Raw genomic sequence first — 17,779 nt, forward strand, 5'->3', positions numbered from 1 at the left:
CTCCCGGTTGTGCCCAAGGTCCCTTACCATCCAGTATCTCCTCCCATGTCCATGAATCCTGTGTAGGTGGGTCCTGTTGCCGCTTGACACGCCGCTTGGTCCTAGATTGGTGGGTAATTCTGTCACGATCGTCTTTAGGAGAGAGAGATGACCAAGGCGCAGCGTGTGCAAAATACATCTTCTTTTATTAAAGAAGAGAGAAAAACCAAGAAACGAACAACTATACACAAACTAACAAAATAACAAACTGACGACCGTGAAGCTATACATATAAATAGTGCTGACACAAACACTACACATAGACAATTACCCACAACCAGCTAAAGCCTATGGCTGCCTTAAATATGGCTCCCAATCAGAGACAACAATAACCAGCTGTCTCTAATTGAGAACCAATTCAGGCAACCATAGACTTTCCTAGACACCTACACTGAACACTAAACCATCTACTCTACTTAACCCCTAAACCATACAACACCCTAGACAATACAAAAACACATACTACACCATGTCACACCCTGACCTAACTAAAATAATAATGAAAACAAAGATAACTAAGGCCAGGGTGTGACATAACCCCCCCCTTAAGGTGCGAACTCCGGACGCACCAGCATAAAGTCTAGGGGAGGGTCTGGGTGGGCGTCTGTCCACGGTGGCGGCTCTGGCACTGGTCGTGGTCCCCACCCCACCATAGTCACTACCCGCTTTCGTAGCCTCCTCCAAATGACCACCCTCCAACTTAACCCCACTGGATTAAGGGGCAGCACCGGACTAAGTGGCAGCACCGGACTAAGGGGCAGCACCGGACTAAGGGGCAGCACCGGGATAAGGGGCAGCACCGGGATAAGGGGCAGCACCGGGATAAGGGGCAGCACCGGGATAAGGGGCAGCACCGGACTAAGGGGCAGCACCGGACTGAATGGCGGATCCTGGCTGGCTGGCTCTGGCGGATCCTGGCTGGACGGTTCTGGCGGATCCTGGCTGGACGGCTCTGGCGGATCCTGGCTGGACGGCTCTGGCGGATCCTGGCTGGACGGCTCTGGCGGATCCTGGCTGGACGGCTCATGGCTGGCTGACGGATCTGGCTGCTCATGGCTGGCTGACGGATCTGGCTGCTCATGGCTGGCTGACGGATCTGGCTGCTCATGGCTGGCTGACGGATCTGGCTGCTCATGGCTGGCTGACGGATCTGGCTGCTCATGGCTGGCTGCCGGATCTGGCTGCTCATGGCTGGCTGACGGATCTGGCTGCTCATGGCTGGCTGACGGATCTGGCTGCTCATGGCTGGCGGAAGGCTCTGGCTGATCCTGTCTGGCGGAAGGCTCTGGCTGATCCTGTCTGGCGGAAGGCCCTGGCTGATCCTGTCTGGCGGAAGGCTCTGGCTGATCCTGTCTGGCGGAAGGCTCTGGCTGATCCTGTCTGGCAGAAGGCTCTGGCTGATCCTGTCTGGCGGAAGGCTCTGGCTGATCCTGTCTGGCGGAAGGCTCTGGCTGATCCTGTCTGGCGGAAGGCTCTGGCTGATCCTGTCTGGCGGAAGGCTCTGGCGGCTCCTGTCTGGCGGAAGGCTCTGGCGGCTCCTGTCTGGCGGATGGCTCTGAAGGCTCATGGCAGACGGGCGGCTTTGCAGGCTCAGTACAGACGGGCGGCTTTGAAGACTCAGTACAGACGGGCAGTTCATTCGGCGCTTGGCAGACAGACAGTTCAGACAGCGTTGGGCAGACGGGCAGTTCAGGCGCCTTTGGGCAGACGGGCAGTTCAAGCGCCGTTGGGCAGACGGGCAGTTCAGGCGCCGTTGGGCAGACGGGCAGTTCAGGCGCCGTTGGGCAGACGGCAGACTCTGGCCGGCTGAGACGCACTGTAGGCCTGGTGCGTGGTGCTGGAACTGGAGGTACCGGGCTAAAGACACGCACCTTCAGGCTAGTGCTGGGAGAAGGAACAGGGCATGCTGGACCCTGGGAGCGCACATTAGACCTAGTGCGTGGTGCCGGAACTGGTGGTACCGGGCTGGGGACACGCATCTCAGGGCTAGTGCGGGGAGCAGCAACAGGACGCACAGGACTCTGGGGACACACAGGAGGCTTGGTGCGTGGTGTAGGCACTGGTGGTAAAGGGCTGGAGACACGCACCATAGGGCTAGTGCGTGGAGGAGGCACTGGTGGTACTGGGCTGGGGCGAGGAGGTGGCGCCGGAAATATCGGACCGTGCAGGCGTACTGGCTCCCTTGAGGACCGAGCCTGCCCAACCTTACCTGGTTGTATGCTCCCCGTCGCCCGACCAGTGCGGGGAGGTGGAATAACCCGCACCGGGCTATGTAGGCGAACCGGGGACACCATGCGTAAGGCTGGTGCCATGTAAGCCAGCCCGAGGAGACGCACTGGTGACCAGATGCGTTGGGCCGGCTTCATGACATCCGGCTCAACGCTCAATCTAGCCCGGCCGATACGTGGAGCTGGAATGTACCGAACCGGGCTATGCACGCGTACAGGAGACACCATGCGCTCTAATGCGTAACACGGTGTCTGCCCGTACTCTCGCTCTCCACGGTAAGTACAGGGAGTAGGCGCAGGTCTCCTACCTGACTTCGCCACACTCCCTTTAAGGCCCCCCCCAAGAAATTTTTGGGTTGTACTCACGGGCCTCCAGCCTTGCTTCCGTGCTGCCTCCTCATATCGCCTCCTCTCGGCTTTAGCTGCCTCCAGCTCTTCACGAGGGAGGCGATATTCTCCCGGTTGTGCCCAAGGTCCCTTACCATCCAGTATCTCCTCCCATGTCCATGAATCCTGTGTAGGTGGGTCCTGTTGCCGCTTGACACGCCGCTTGGTCCTAGATTGGTGGGTAATTCTGTCACGATCGTCTTTAGGAGAGAGAGATGACCAAGGCGCAGCGTGTGCAAAATACATCTTCTTTTATTAAAGAAGAGAGAAAAACCAAGAAACGAACAACTATACACAAACTAACAAAATAACAAACTGACGACCGTGAAGCTATACATATAAATAGTGCTGACACAAACACTACACATAGACAATTACCCACAACCAGCTAAAGCCTATGGCTGCCTTAAATATGGCTCCCAATCAGAGACAACAATAACCAGCTGTCTCTAATTGAGAACCAATTCAGGCAACCATAGACTTTCCTAGACACCTACACTGAACACTAAACCATCTACTCTACTTAACCCCTAAACCATACAACACCCTAGACAATACAAAAACACATACTACACCATGTCACACCCTGACCTAACTAAAATAATAATGAAAACAAAGATAACTAAGGCCAGGGTGTGACAAATAGTTTGTTTGCCTAGGGCTTTGCTAATGCTGCAATGCCCCAATATCAGGCTGTGAGGAACCAACGGCCAAGAAAGTCAGAGTCAGGGGATTAGATGAAGTGAGAGACGACAGAATGCTGCACTGCCCAGAATTGTACATGCATTCGGCATCACTGAACTACTAGCTAAATGGACTCCAGAGCCAAAGGCCTATAACGTATTTAATAGATCATTGGAGGGGGACTCCGAGCACCTCTGTTGGGGTTCCAAATGCTTGGGAAGAATTTAGGAAAGTACACTCAGGCTTGCAGCTTTAAAGTGAAGCACAAATATGGCAGATTATTACAGTCAATTTAAGAGCAATGCAACAATAGTTTCTGATTGCTGATGGGGAAGAAGGCTGTGAGAGAATTTAGAGGACAGTGGACCATGCCTGTCTCCGATTAAACCATATGCTTTAATGATATCAATCTAAGACAATAGATGTGCTGAATTCTTCCTCAGCTCAAATCCCTTAATATTACTGAAAATTTAGTTACTTTACATATATCTGCATCTTATTTCTTTGTTACTTCATGCCAGAATGTTCTGAGTGTACCGCTGTTCTAGGTGAGGCCAATAAGACAGTGTGACATGTACTGTAGTTCTCTCTCTATGCATCAACACCTCTACCCTATTCACACCTGCTTCCACCTGTGCCTGGTACCTCAGGCTCAAAGACTGTTTGTGTTTGTGTGTATAAGCCTCCCTCTGATTTATCCACCATTTGGCTAACCTTGCTCTCTTCCATCATACTTGCACTACATAGCTCCCTCATCGACCTAGTTCAGTCTCAACATGCCTCAGTCTTCTCCCTCTTCTTTAGCAACAAATATAGCCCAGTCAGGGAATGAAAAACAGGCCCTTAACTTCTCTGTGCTATGAATCCCTTTTACGGGATCACTTTCCTAAACAACCGCTAGAATTGCAGGGCGCCAAATGCAAAAATATTACAAAAAATATTTATAATCATGCAATCACAAGTGAAATATACCAAAACACAGCTTAGCTTGTTGTTAATCCACCTATCGTGTCAGATTTTGAAAATATATTTTACAGCGAAAGAAATCCAAGCTTTTGTGAGTGTAGCTTTCAATGCTACAACAGCTAGCCCCAAATTAGCATGGTCACGAAAGTCAGAAAAGCAATAAAATTAATCGCTTACCTTAGATAATCTTCGGATGTTTGCACTCACGAGACTCCCAGTTACACAATAAATGTTCTTTTTGTTCGAAAAAATATTACGTTTATAACAAAGAAATGCCATTTGGGTTGCGCGTTATGTTGAGAAAATTACAGCCTCGTTCCGGTCCTGAAAGGAAGATGAAAATTTCCAAACGTATCAGATTAAAAAATATTACTAAAAATATTTATAATCATGCAATCACAAGTGAAATATACCAAAACACAGCTTAGCTTGTTGTTAATCCACCTATCGTGTCAGAGTTTGAAAATATACTTTACAGCGAAAGAAATCCAAGCTTTTGTGAGTGTAGCTTTCAATGCTACAACAGCTAGCCTTATATTAGCTTGGTTAGCTTGGTCACGAAAGTCAGAAAAACAATAAAATGAATCGCTTATCTTTGATAATCTTCGGATGTTTCCACTCACGAGACTCCCAGTTACACAACAAATGTTCTTTTTGTTCGATAAATGTTACTTTTATCACAAAAAAACGCTATTTGGGTTGCGCATTATCTTGAGAAAACCAAAGCCGTGTTCCATTCGACAAATTCCAAAAAGTATCCGTAATGGTCGTAGAAACATGTCAAATGTTTTTTATAATCAATCCTCAGGTTGTTTCCTGATGAGGACAGAGGGCGCTGTTTTCACTTTGGGGGAAATTCGTGCCCAATTTAAACGGCCTCGTACTCAATTCTTGCTCGTACAATATGCATATTATTATTACTATTGGATAGAAAACACTCTCTAGTTTCTAAAACCGTTTGAATTTTGTCTGTGAGTAAAACAGAACTCATTTGGCAGCACACTTTCTGACCAGAAAGTGGAAAGTCTGAAAATGATGCTCTGTTCAAGGGCATGCCTATAAATGGGCATGATACGTATGAGTATACATGCACATCATACACCTTCCCCTAGATGTCAAGAGGAAGTGAGAGAAGAAATGAAGTGTTTATCTTGGTCTGAGGTGGAATAAATCCTGTTGGAATGACGTGTCCGCCATTTCCTGTTTTCTTAAAAGCGCGAAGTTGGACCTGGAATTGCCTTCTGGAAAGCTGTCGTTATAGGCGAATACTATCTCCGGCTTTGATTTTATTTGATACATGTTACAATATCATCGTAAAGTATGTTTTTTCAATATAGTTTTATTAGATTATTGAAATTTTTTCGGGACGTTAGGCGTGTTGCGTTGTCTGTGTTTGTTGACGATGGAGAGCTTCGCGCCACTTGGCCAGTGTGCTTGCTAATTCAAGAGGGAAAAACAATGTTCTAAATCCAAACAACGACTGTTCTGGACAAAGGACCCCTTGTACAACATTCTGATGGAAGATCACCAAAAGTAGGACCCATTTTGTGATGCTATTTCATATATCTGTCGAACTGTGTACTAGTAGTTTTGCGCCCAGGTTTTGGCCACTCTCTCGCTATAACGTAAGCCTTATGTCGTAATGAAGATATTTTTAGAATTCTAACACTGCGATTGCATTAAGAACTAGTGTATCTATCATTTCCTATACAACATGTATTTTTTTGTAATGTTTATGAATAGCTATTTGGTCAGAATAGGTGAGAGTCTAATAGAAATATCCGCACATTCTGGGAAAAAGATGCTACGTTAGCGTAATGGATAACCACTGATTTCAGCTCTAAATATGCACATTTTCGAACAAAACATAAGTGTATGTATAACCTGATGTTATAGGACTGTCATCTGAGGAAGGTTTATGAAGGTTAGTGAAAATTAATATATTTTGCTGGTTTATTCGCTAACGCTAACGTGCCTATTGCTATCGCTAACGTGCCTTGATGAATGAATGCGGTTGTGTGGTAGGCTATTGTAGTAAGCTAATATAATGCTATATTGTGTTTTCGCTGTAAAACACTTAAAAAATCGGAAATATTGGCTGGATTCACAAGATGTTTGTCTTTAATTTGCTGTACACCATGTATTTTTCAGAAATGTTTTATGATGAGTATTTAGGTATTTCACGTTGGTCTCTATAATTACTCTGGCTGCTTCGGTGCTATTTCTGACGGTAGCTGTGATGGTAGCAGCAATGTAAAACTGATTTATACCTCAAATATGCCTCAAATATGTAACATGTTATAGGACTGTCATCTGATGAAGTTGTTTCTTGGTTAGTTTGGTTGGTTCTTGGTTAGTTTGGTTGGTTTCGTGCATGCTACCTGTGCTGTGAAAAATGTCTGTCCTTTTTTGTATTTGGTGGTGAGCTAACATAAATATATGTGGTGTTTTCGCTGTAAAACATTTAAAAAATCGGACATGTTGACTGGATTCACAAGATGTGTATCTTTCATTTTCTGTATTGGACTTGTTAATGTGTGAAAGTTAAATATTTCTAAAAAATATTTTTTGAATTTCGCGCTCTGCCTTTTCAGTGGAATGTGGGAGGAGTTCCGCTAGCGGAACGCCGGGGCTAGAAAGGTTAACAAACATAATCGATAATATTTCAACCGGACCATAACCTATTCTTTAAGAGACAAACGGAAAATGGAGAGCTCCTCTCTCGCGCGTAGGAACTATTCGGAGGACACTTGACTAGTTTTGAAAAATCGCGTTCATTTTTCAAAATAAAAGCCTAAAACTATGTCTAAAGCCTGGTCACAGCCTGAGGAAGCCATTGGAAAAGGAATCTGGTTGATACCCCTTTAAATGGAAGAAAGACGGTCCCAGAAAAACAGTTTAAAAAAAATAATATCACTTCCGGGTTATATTTTCTCAGGTTTTCGTCTGCAGAATACGTTTTGTTATACTCACAGACAATATTTTGACAGTTTTGGAAACTTTGGAGTGTTTTCTATCCTAATCTGTAAATTATATGCATATTTTACGATCTGGGCCAGAGAAAATGTCCGTTTACGTTGGGAACGTTTAAAAAAAAAAAAAAAGGTTAACAGAGGCTCAGGTTTTCTCCCAGCAGAGCACATTCTCTCTCCCTCTGACCAGTGCGGTGCGGGTCACCTACTAATCATAATGAGCGGCCCTATCTTGAGCACACAGTAGGGCATTTATGGTTCGTTGGGATTCAAATGAATGTTTATGAGTCTTGTCTGGCAGCCAAAGGGTAGACACTTTCCCTGTTTTTACAGTTCTCTTATTGGTTGGCCTGGGGCTTTGTGTGTGTGCTTGCTTTGCCTTCTGCTCAGACAGAAGGCAAAGCAACAACACAGCTCTGGGTGTTTATATGCGCACTATACTATAGATCACTTTATTAAAGATGCAGTCCAGGATCTTAAGCACAACAAATGTGTAACAAATTGTATGAATTGGATTCGTAACAGATCATACAAATTGTAAGTACACAAGTGGATGACATTGTACACAAAAACGGGGACCCGTCTTGTCTTGTGAGCACCACATTCAAAACTACTAGCTGAAATTATACAACATTTCAGAGCATCACTTTAACTAGAGGAAGTGTCTCTCTCACACAGCAAGGAGGGCAAAGATAACTGTACATTATTCCCCTGATGATATAGTACAGCATGGCAATGTCATAAAGATAACCAAGGTCTATTTATTAATCATTAAATACCTCCACTCTGGAAGATGAAAGCTTGTCCTTCTAAATCAGGTTTCCCCCGACACCACACATATTGTAATTTACAAGGTTCTCTTTGATGATATCAGGGATACATCTCGCAAGGCCTTTTTAAACCATGTTTTCAATTATTCAATAAAACATGAATGGTTTAATGGTTAACTATTTTCCAGCATGCAACAACTTGTGGCCGGGATTCAATCCGAGCACTCTAGTTGACAAATGCTACTTTTAAAGGCAATGTTAGCGCATTTATGGTCAACGCTACAGATGTCAGCTTGGAAATTGCCTTTAAATGTCAAATGTCATTTAACGTGGTTTTGTATTTAATCCCGGCCCTAATCTTCCTCATAGTGTATAAGTGAGCAATGTATGGATCTGTCTTGCCTTCCAATGAATGTTGCTCATTTGCTGTTTTGACAACACATCCTGGCATTGTCAAAGATCTCATGGTTTGCATAACTGTGTTATCATTCTCTACCATGTGAGAATCATCTGGTTAACTCTGCTGTGTTGACCACTCAGTAGACATTTTCCAGTCTACATGCACAAAGAGACACCATGGTTCTCTGAAAAAGTATTTTATTAATGTGATTCCATTCCAAGACACATTATTGGTAGGATAAAGAAAGGATAATAAAAAAACTGACTTGTGGAAAAAAGGCTGTTGATCCAGGCAAGTTTTGCATGGCTTATGTTCAATGTGTGAATGGTATTAAGTCTGTCCAACTACACACAGGAGATCAAGAATGTGACCAGGATAAGTTCCAGCAGCTTGTAAGCTAAATTTACCTGCCGAAGCAACGATACATGCTGAAGTCCCCATGACACTTTGCTGCATACTTTCAAAAGGCTTTCATTGTTTCCCAATGTCCTGTAGCCCATGTATACTTCCCTTCAACATCCTCTGGAGTTAATGAGGTTCCTCTGATATGTATTGACATTCAGGATCATTTGTGTTTATGTCCTCCCCTTGAATGTGTTCATGCAGGTATAGGTTCCAGAAAACTTGTGGATCTCTTCAAGTGCAGCCTGTGGCATAAAGCTAGGGTGTGGAGAAAAGACAGAGATAGGGGGTTACCTATGAGTGAAAAACATGTATGTACTTTAAATTGGTCAAAATGACATGAGGCATTACCTTTTGAGGACAACGAGAGCATGCATGGTCCAGGGCATGTAAAGGTAGGCTGTGTTCGTCCTGACTGCATCCACAGTCCTTTCAGCAACTGTCTCTGGCTTGAGGGGAGGGAAGAGCGCTGGAAACCTACAGGACCAGAAAAACCAGCAAGATTAGGTATGCAGTAACTGCAATACATGGTTTCATCTAAACTACAGTGTGAAGAACCATGTTGCTCACCTGACTCTCATACCCTGGAACATCTCAGTGTTGGTGTGGAAGGGGAGCACGGTGGTGCAACCCACCCCGGGACAGTCCAGCAGGCCCAGAGTCAGGCTCTCCATGAAGGCCAGGGAGGAGGCCTTGGAGGTGCAGTAATCTATGGCCCCAGGGATGGGCGATTGGGAGAGGATGGAGTTTATACAGACTACGTGGCCATGCTGGAGCTCCAGCATCCGTGGCAGGAAGGCCTTTGTAGTCTGGATGGTGGAGAAAAAGGGAGGGAGGGCGTTTTTTGAGAAAATGTGCCGTTAAAGACATGAAATAGAGACACGCAGGGGAAGCAGGCCCGAGTGGAGCCACAGATTGAGTATACATTTATTTTTAGCTGATGATTGCATTTCTGTCTGCACACAACCTGACAGTTTGATCTATATTCAAACAGAGTGCCATAGGCCTTCTGATGTTCTACCTAGGGGCTGAAGCAGTAAGCCTATCATTTGGAAATACCACTAAACTCATTTAAATGAAGCTGTGACTGACATGCCTGCTGGGCGCCCACCTCTGTCAACATGCAGGGTTATCTTCTTATGGCTGCAATCCCGTTAACGGGATGATATGACAACAGCCAGTGAAAGTGCAGGGCGCCAAATTCAAACAACAGAAATCTCATAATTAAAATTCCTCAAACATACATGTATCTCATACCATTTTAAAGGTCATCTTGGTGTTAATCCCACCAAAGTGTCCGATTTCAAAAAGGCTTTTCAGCGAAAGCACCACAAACGATTATGTTAGGTCACCGCAAAATCACAGACAAACACAGTCCTTTTTCCAGCCAAAGACAGGAGTCACAAAAACTAGAAATAGAGATAAAATGAATCACTAACCTTTGATGATCTTTATCAGATGACACTCATAGGACTTCATGTTACACAATACATATATGTTTTGTTCGATAAAGTTAATATTTATACCCAAAAACCTCAGTTTACATTGGCGCCGTGTTCAGAAATGCCTCCAAAATATCAGGAGAAATTGCAAATTGTCAAATAACAGAAATACTCATCATAAACTTTGATGAAAGATACATGTTTTACATAGAATTAAATATACACTTGTTCTTAATGCAACCGCTGTGTCAGATTTAAAAAATCTTTACGGCAAAACACAATATTCAATAATCTGAAAACAGCGTTCAGCCACAAAAGCAAGCCATACAGTTACCCGCCAAATTGTGCAGTCAACAAAACTCATAAAAAGCATGATAAATCTTCACTTACCTTTGCTGATCTTCGACGGAATGCACTCCCAGGACTCCCACTTCCACAAAAAATGTTTGTTTTGTTCGGTAATGTCCATCATTTATGTCCAAATAGCTATTTTTGTTAGCGTGTTTGGTAAACAAATCCAACGTCAGGCAGCGCGTTCACTAAAAGCAGACGAAATGTCCAAAAGTTCCGTAACAGTCAGTAGAAACATGTCAAACGATGTATTGAATCAATCTTTAGAATCTTTTTAACATAAATCTTGAATAACGTTCCAACCGGAGAATTACATTGACTTCAGATGTGCGATGGAACATAGCTCCCTCTCATATGAACGTGCATGGTCAGAGCATGGTAAGGTCATGATAGACATGACTAATTCCTGTCTCCTTCGGCCCCACTTCACAGTAGAGGCATCAGACAAGGTTCTACGGACTGTTGACATCTAGTGGAAGCCGTAGGAAGTGCAAACTCATCCATATCTCACTGTGAATTCAATAGGATCTTGGTTGAAAATCGACCAGCCTCAAAATTCCCACTTCCTGTTTGGATTTTTTCTCAGGTTTTTGCCTGCCATATGAGTTCTGTTATACTCACAGACATAATTCAAACAGTTTTAGAAACTTCAGAGTGTTTTCTATCCAATACGAATAATAATATGCATATATTAGCAACTGGGACTGACGAGCAGGCAGTTTACTATGGGCACCTCTGGGCACCTTTCATCCAAGCTACTCAATACTGCTCCTGCAGCCATAAGAAGTTATTGGCCACTAAAAGCACTTGTGGAGAATGATAAGATTGATCTAACTATAAGGAAACCCACACCTCTCTTCTTAAACCTCAACAACACTTACCCAAAACTGCCCCATTGTGTTGATGTGTTGAGATTTCAAAAGAGCGTCATCGTCGCAGTCCATCAGACTTTTCCCATGGACCACTGCAGCGTTATTCACCAGGATCGTAACATCTCCCACCTGGGAAAAGAATAACATAACAAATGTCAAAAACAAGACTGCGTTTTTATTTCTCATATTTAAGAAGTTATCCACTTTCTACCTACTTTCTTTTCATGTGAAGTTATGTAGTAGAGCTGACAGACAGTCATATTCAACACTCTTATCTTATCCAGACATTGCAATTGAGGTGTAATCTATATGTCAGATGGTGGAGAGGAATTAAGGAGCTATGAACCGCTGTCAGTTCCGTGGAGGGGAGTAACAGCAGTGATAGAAACCTTGACCTGTGAGCGTTTCACTGGCTCAAAACAACTTTTTTATTTGTCTGGATAAATATTGCTTATTGGATTTACTATGGATCTACTGTAAATAGCATACCTTCTCTCTGACCACCTTGGCCTGCTTGTAAACCTCCTCCCGATTGGCCACGTCGCACAGGAAGTAGTGGCACTCTGTTCCTGATTGGGAGATGTCTTCGCATGTCTCTTTCAGACACTTCTCTGTGCGGCCCCACAGGATCACCTAAGAAAGGAAACATATTGAAGGTAAACTAGCCATGGGTTACAAAATAGGGTTAGAAAACGACTGACAATGAAGTTGTGTAATACTCTATGTAATATGCTCTGAATAGAAGATGAACAAGTAACGCAGCTGCTTGAATAGTGATATTTAGCTTTTCAACAATCAGCGATCTATACATTTATTGTTGTCCAAATCCTGAGAAAAACATGACTAAAATAAGTTTAATGGTGTTAGGTTCTGGCTTGAAATATACTTATTCATGTTGCCATACTAGAACTTATTGATTACTTTACATGTAAAAGAAATGTATATGTTGGGGCTCAATGAAGGGTGAACGGGAACTTTGTGTATGGAAAGTTACTGAGTGAGACAGAAAATGTATTAACTATTATGAATTATTAAACATGTTATTAAACATGGATATTAATATTTTTAAGGAAAAAGGCAAAGGGCAACAGTCTAGTCTCAGTTCCTGATAACGCAGGCCAGCTGCTGTGGAAGTAGGACAAGGAAGGATGTGGAACTCAACTCGAGATACGGTCAACAGTTGAAGAGAGAAGAAACCTCTGGGAGGGGGGCCAGAGGGGCCCACCCCGAAGACCATCTAATGTAACTACTGTCCTATCTCACACACACACACACACACACTTCAAGGCCTATGTTCTAAACTTAGGGAGGACCATGACAATACCAGTAAGAGGAACATACTGAGTTTCTGCCTAACAACAGAGAAGGATGTTTATCTTAGACATACAAAGAGGTGACTCCTAGTCAAAAGGTATAAATATGTGCTTGTGTGACTTGGGTTGAGTAAACCTTGGTTTGAGCTTTTACTAGTCGTCCGTTTGAGTTTTTACTCTCTTTGTTCAGAAGTTAACAATGGGTAGCCAAAACCAAATAACTATACCAACATCCCATGCTCTCAACAAGATGCAGCATTTGGTCCAAAAGGATGAGAAGACATCATTTGGTTGAAATGTTCATTTAATTCATAAAACAGAGAGGCCATTTTTAGGTGCAACAAATAGTTTTAGAGTGAGATAAAGTGGGTGGATTTGCAGTATGGATGAACCGTCTCTTCATCAGCCTGGTGAGGCTAAATGAAGCTCAGTCATTAGAGCAGAGAACATGGGGTAGGATGGAGGTGGGGGGCAGTGATTGGGCAATTAGATCTGTCAGTCTTTGGGGTCAGTAATGAAATAAGGTGTTGAGCCCTCCTCATCTCTCAAACACACATTCTCAAAGAGATTACACAGCCTGTTGGGCACATGAGCCCAGTCATTTCTGGTCAGGGAGTCTGAAAACAGTGACTGTGTGAAGTACTGAGGGGGCCAATGTAGAGCTTGGTTGGTTGCCTGTGACCGAGGTTAATATTTGAGCAGAAAGAAAGTGATCCTGTGTGTATGTGTGTGTTTGTGTGTGTCTGGGTGTGTGCGTGGGCACGTGAGTGCAAGCACTTGCATGTCTTTCATCCACCCTTACAGTATGATATCAATGTTGTGTAACTATAACAATCCTAATTCTAATAGGGAAGATCACTTGACACAAGTACAGGTCACAGTGACATCCTTGTCCTGATGGTGAAGAACACAGAGACAGCCAGGGGCTATAAGCACATATTTCTTTAGGAATTAATAGGAGGATAGTGTATCTCAACCTCTCAAACATGCATAGCTTTCCAAAGGTTGCCTAAGGTTTTGCTGCTATCTGTCTTGTTTTACTGCAACACTACATCTAGGGCAATCTGATCAGCTGTCTGTGATTTACATAATGGAAGCACTAAGCGAATGAGACTTTAAAGTGAAACGTTTGCTTTGGGGCCTTCATTCATTTGAGTGGGAGGATCACAATCTGCATGACATGTAGTTTTTATCAGTTCCAAGACTTCAACATGTTTGTCTTTCCACTGGATGGGTCTTTGTTTGAGTTAATTAGGATTGCTTTTTTGTTTGCTTCCTTTGCCAGCCCATTTTAGTAATCAGAAGAGATGGACAAGTGGCAAGTGGATCTAGTTAAATGACTGAAAGCCTTTTATAGGATTTCATCCTAACAGTATTCACACTGTGTTTTCCTGTTATTTATTTCATTATGCTTATCTGCCAGTGCCAACACAAACAATGGGCAGTTAAATCTAGAGCTATCAGTTTAGAATGCCTACGTGTTGAGGTAAGACTAATTCTAAATTCCCTCACATCAGGTGACTAAGTATCTCTGATAAACCAGTGATTACTCTGAAGTGCCATATCTGACAAGATTAAAAAACATTCACCAATTGTGTAAAACTGATGGTCTATTCAAGGACAGTAAGTCTTCGCCATTACAGAGGGCTGATGGGTCAGGGTGCAATGATGAACTGGCGGTGTGGTCATCCAAATGCCTACACCACAACACAATTATATTTGACAAGGAAAAACCTGGGTTCAAGGATGGGCATGAACCCTTCTCTTCACAGCAGCTGTAGGGGATAGGGGCAAACGGGGAGAGAGGGCTTTGGGAGCTCAGGAGGCAGTCGCCTGTCCTGCTGCTGTCTAATTAGTGCAGAGACAGCAGGGTCAGTTGCAGGGCAATACCCAGCTGGGAGCAGTGTGCTTCCTGCACACACACGCACACACAAGCACACGCATACACACACAAGCACACACACACAAGCACACACACACACTATATAGTGCTTCAATGAGGGTAGGCATATGTTCACCGTTCTCCAGATGAGAAGCCAGGGCTGAGAAAGATTGCATTATCTCTTAGTTTTCTAAATTGTACTTCTTCCACATGTTCACAATATTATGATCAAAATATTGAGTTGCAAAACTGACCCCCCTTTGTTGTGAAGCAGCAAATTATAGCTTTTAAAAGCCACAGGTTTCCTCTGGGTTCTTCCATGAGAAGATGTTGATGAAAGGATGATGAGCGAGGCCAAAGCACTTTAACTTAAAATGTTTTTTTTATAGCTCAGACAGTAATAAGCTGCAATTTTACATGAGGAAAAGGCCACATAAAAGAACAGCAATTATAAACCGGTTTGTTTGAGGCATGAATGCTGACAAAACATTTATTTTTACTGCTCTAATTACGTTGGTAACCAGTTTATAATAGCAATAAGGCACCTCTGGGGTTTGTGGTATATGGCCAATATCCAGGCACTCCGTGTTGGGTCGTGCGTAAAGACCCGCCCATAGCCATGGTATATTGGCTGTATACCACACCCCCTCGGGCCTTATTACTTAAATAACAACTGTGACTCTGTCGTTCGCCACATGGCAATTCATAAAGCTAGTCATTATTGGTCTAAGTTACATAGCGAACATGCAACTATCTTTTGATTTGATTTGTTAAAGGGGGATGTGGTATTCATATGAAATCATTGTGAAATGATTATGTCTCAATCTGTGTGTCCGAGAGGTGTAAAATGGACTGGACTCTGTCCATTACACATGAGCGCTAACAGAACACCACGGTGGCTCACTATGCACTCAGCTGTGTAATGTTTGAAGGAAGTTATAATAGGAATTGTGGGTAGTCTGACCAGTAGTGGAGGCCTGGCGGGGACTGTCAATGTAGTCACTGAGGTATTTCAAACCTAAGTGACTGCTCCTTGTTAGGGAGGGGGATGGGGATGGAGACTATTTATAAGACCCCTGGCTGGATGGTGAATGTTTACGATGGGTGAGGCAGCTAAAACATGTCACCTTCCTCTGTAGGCTTCATTTCACCTCAATAATGAACTCAATGTAAGGTAATTTCTGCCTTTCTGGTTTGCTTGAAAAACACATCTGAATCTGTTTTATTCTGGCAATGTGATGTCTTATGTTGGCACTTGGCATAGGTAAGTGTTCCTTTGCTGGTCCCAGATGAACAACAACATTTGTTCTGTGAGGATTATGTGATTAGCTTTCAAACATGTTTCTTCAGAGAGTTTCAAGTAGAAAAAATAAGCACACATTCATCCCAAATCCATAGCAGGGTTCTGTTATCAATTGATCAGTTCTGCTGGCAGTCATAAACCAATAAAACTTTCTTCTGGACATTAATGATGCCTGATCTCATCCACTATACATTTTCAGCCATAACTCCTATTTCGGAGCTTTGTCTGAATAAATATAATTCTATGCTTCACTATATCATGGCAGCGGTCAAACGGTCAGAGGGGGACCTTCAATTTCTGCAGACATGCCCTCTGGTTGACCTACTCTGTTGTGCAACTTGTACCAAAACTGAGGACGATGTCCTGCAATCTCAATGGTCCATTTACTCCTAAGGTCATGACCCCCTGCATTCATATTGGAAGAAACAATAGATTGGAGTAACAAATGGGCGAACTGATGTCTTTGCCCTCACAATGTACCTACTGCAAACATGGAGATTTTGGTAAAATAGGATGGGGGTGGGGCGGTACTACATCAATAAAAAATAATAGTTTTGTCAAGAAATGTGTGTAAATAAGACTATGTATAGCACAGGATGTGTTCAGAGGTACAGGTTGGTACAGGGTATGAACTCCGTCATCGTTATAACCATATAATTAACATGTACTAATTCAAAATATATGAAAACCTGCACAGGTGTGGGCTAATATTGGCTATTTTGAGTACTCCAATTGCCTAGGCTAAGACCCACTCACTTTTAATGCGCAACAAGTTGCCTAATAAAAACCCAAAATTAAGAAACTAAACGCATGCATCTGTTTAATTTACCTTTTTAGCACCCTGCTTGGCAAACTCTTGAGCCAGGTGACGACCAATACCTCGCCCCCCGCCTGTGATCAGCACCACCTCCTTGGTCAGGGTTCTCCGTCTACTTGGTTGCAGTAAGCACACGCTTGCTTTCAATATGTAGTATAGAATGTGGATGGGGAACAGAACCATACAGCCCAAACACTTCAAATCCATGTTACTTCTTGTACAGTAGCCTAAATTCTCAGAACAACTTTCGAACACAGAAACACAAGTTCAGTAACGATATCCTCCAATCGTGATGTCCTTGGCAGAGCAGAGTTCAAGATGAGGTTTTTAGGTAATTATCGGGTTAAAACTAATAGCAGACTAAAGTAGGCTACTGCAGCACTTGAAGTCAATATTTCCTACAATTGATAACCTCGTCAATATACGGAGCTCAAGCATGTTTCTCAGTTTATTCCGAATACTGGCAAAACTATGTTATTTGATTCAATACCTCTTTACACCGGTAGTACTTTGTTACTTTTAACAAAACTGAACTCGAGTAACCTAAAGAAGGCGCGAGTGTCTCCAAAGGCATGCGCTACGGAATCGTCTACAACAAGTGTGTTGTGTTCCTTCCTTTAGACGTTACCGCCTCTGACTCTGGCAGCTTAATTTATAGAGCTCTGACTACCCGTTCTCGCAGTGCTGGAAAGACCTGTGATCTGAAGGGAGTTTTTTTAAGACCATTAATCCTGATTGACAGGTTGACTGGTGAGGAATATATTTATTGACTGTGTCGGCTGTGAATGGTTGTCTCGCTCCCCACCCCCGAGAAACGTTAGCCACCACTGCTGTGAAGGCATATTTCAGTTGCTCTCACTCTCTGATAAGTAATAGTTGGATACGTTTCTCATGCACTTGAGAAGTGCCATAACCTGCTTTGATAACTTACTTGGATTACTTTGATGGCAC

The 17,779-nt window shown here is 43.4% G+C and overlaps 1 protein-coding gene across 1 annotated transcript; it reads right to left on the reverse strand.

The window, feature by feature from the left end:
* Positions 1-8,626: 8,626 nt before the first annotated feature.
* LOC139558501 (short-chain dehydrogenase/reductase 3-like) lies at positions 8,627-17,428 on the reverse strand. The gene is made up of 6 exons (XM_071373666.1): positions 16,841-17,428; positions 12,003-12,146; positions 11,523-11,642; positions 9,419-9,657; positions 9,200-9,325; positions 8,627-9,106 (listed from the first exon to the last, which is right to left on the reverse strand). Exons 1-6 carry the CDS (start codon positions 17,033-17,035, stop codon positions 9,022-9,024), a joined length of 909 nt encoding a protein of 302 aa, XP_071229767.1. The 5' UTR covers positions 17,036-17,428; the 3' UTR covers positions 8,627-9,021.
* Between the last annotated feature and the right edge of the window lie 351 nt (positions 17,429-17,779).

This window comes from Salvelinus alpinus, chromosome 2 (genome assembly GCF_045679555.1).
Source record: "Salvelinus alpinus chromosome 2, SLU_Salpinus.1, whole genome shotgun sequence".
Taxonomy (NCBI): Eukaryota; Metazoa; Chordata; class Actinopteri; order Salmoniformes; family Salmonidae; genus Salvelinus; species Salvelinus alpinus.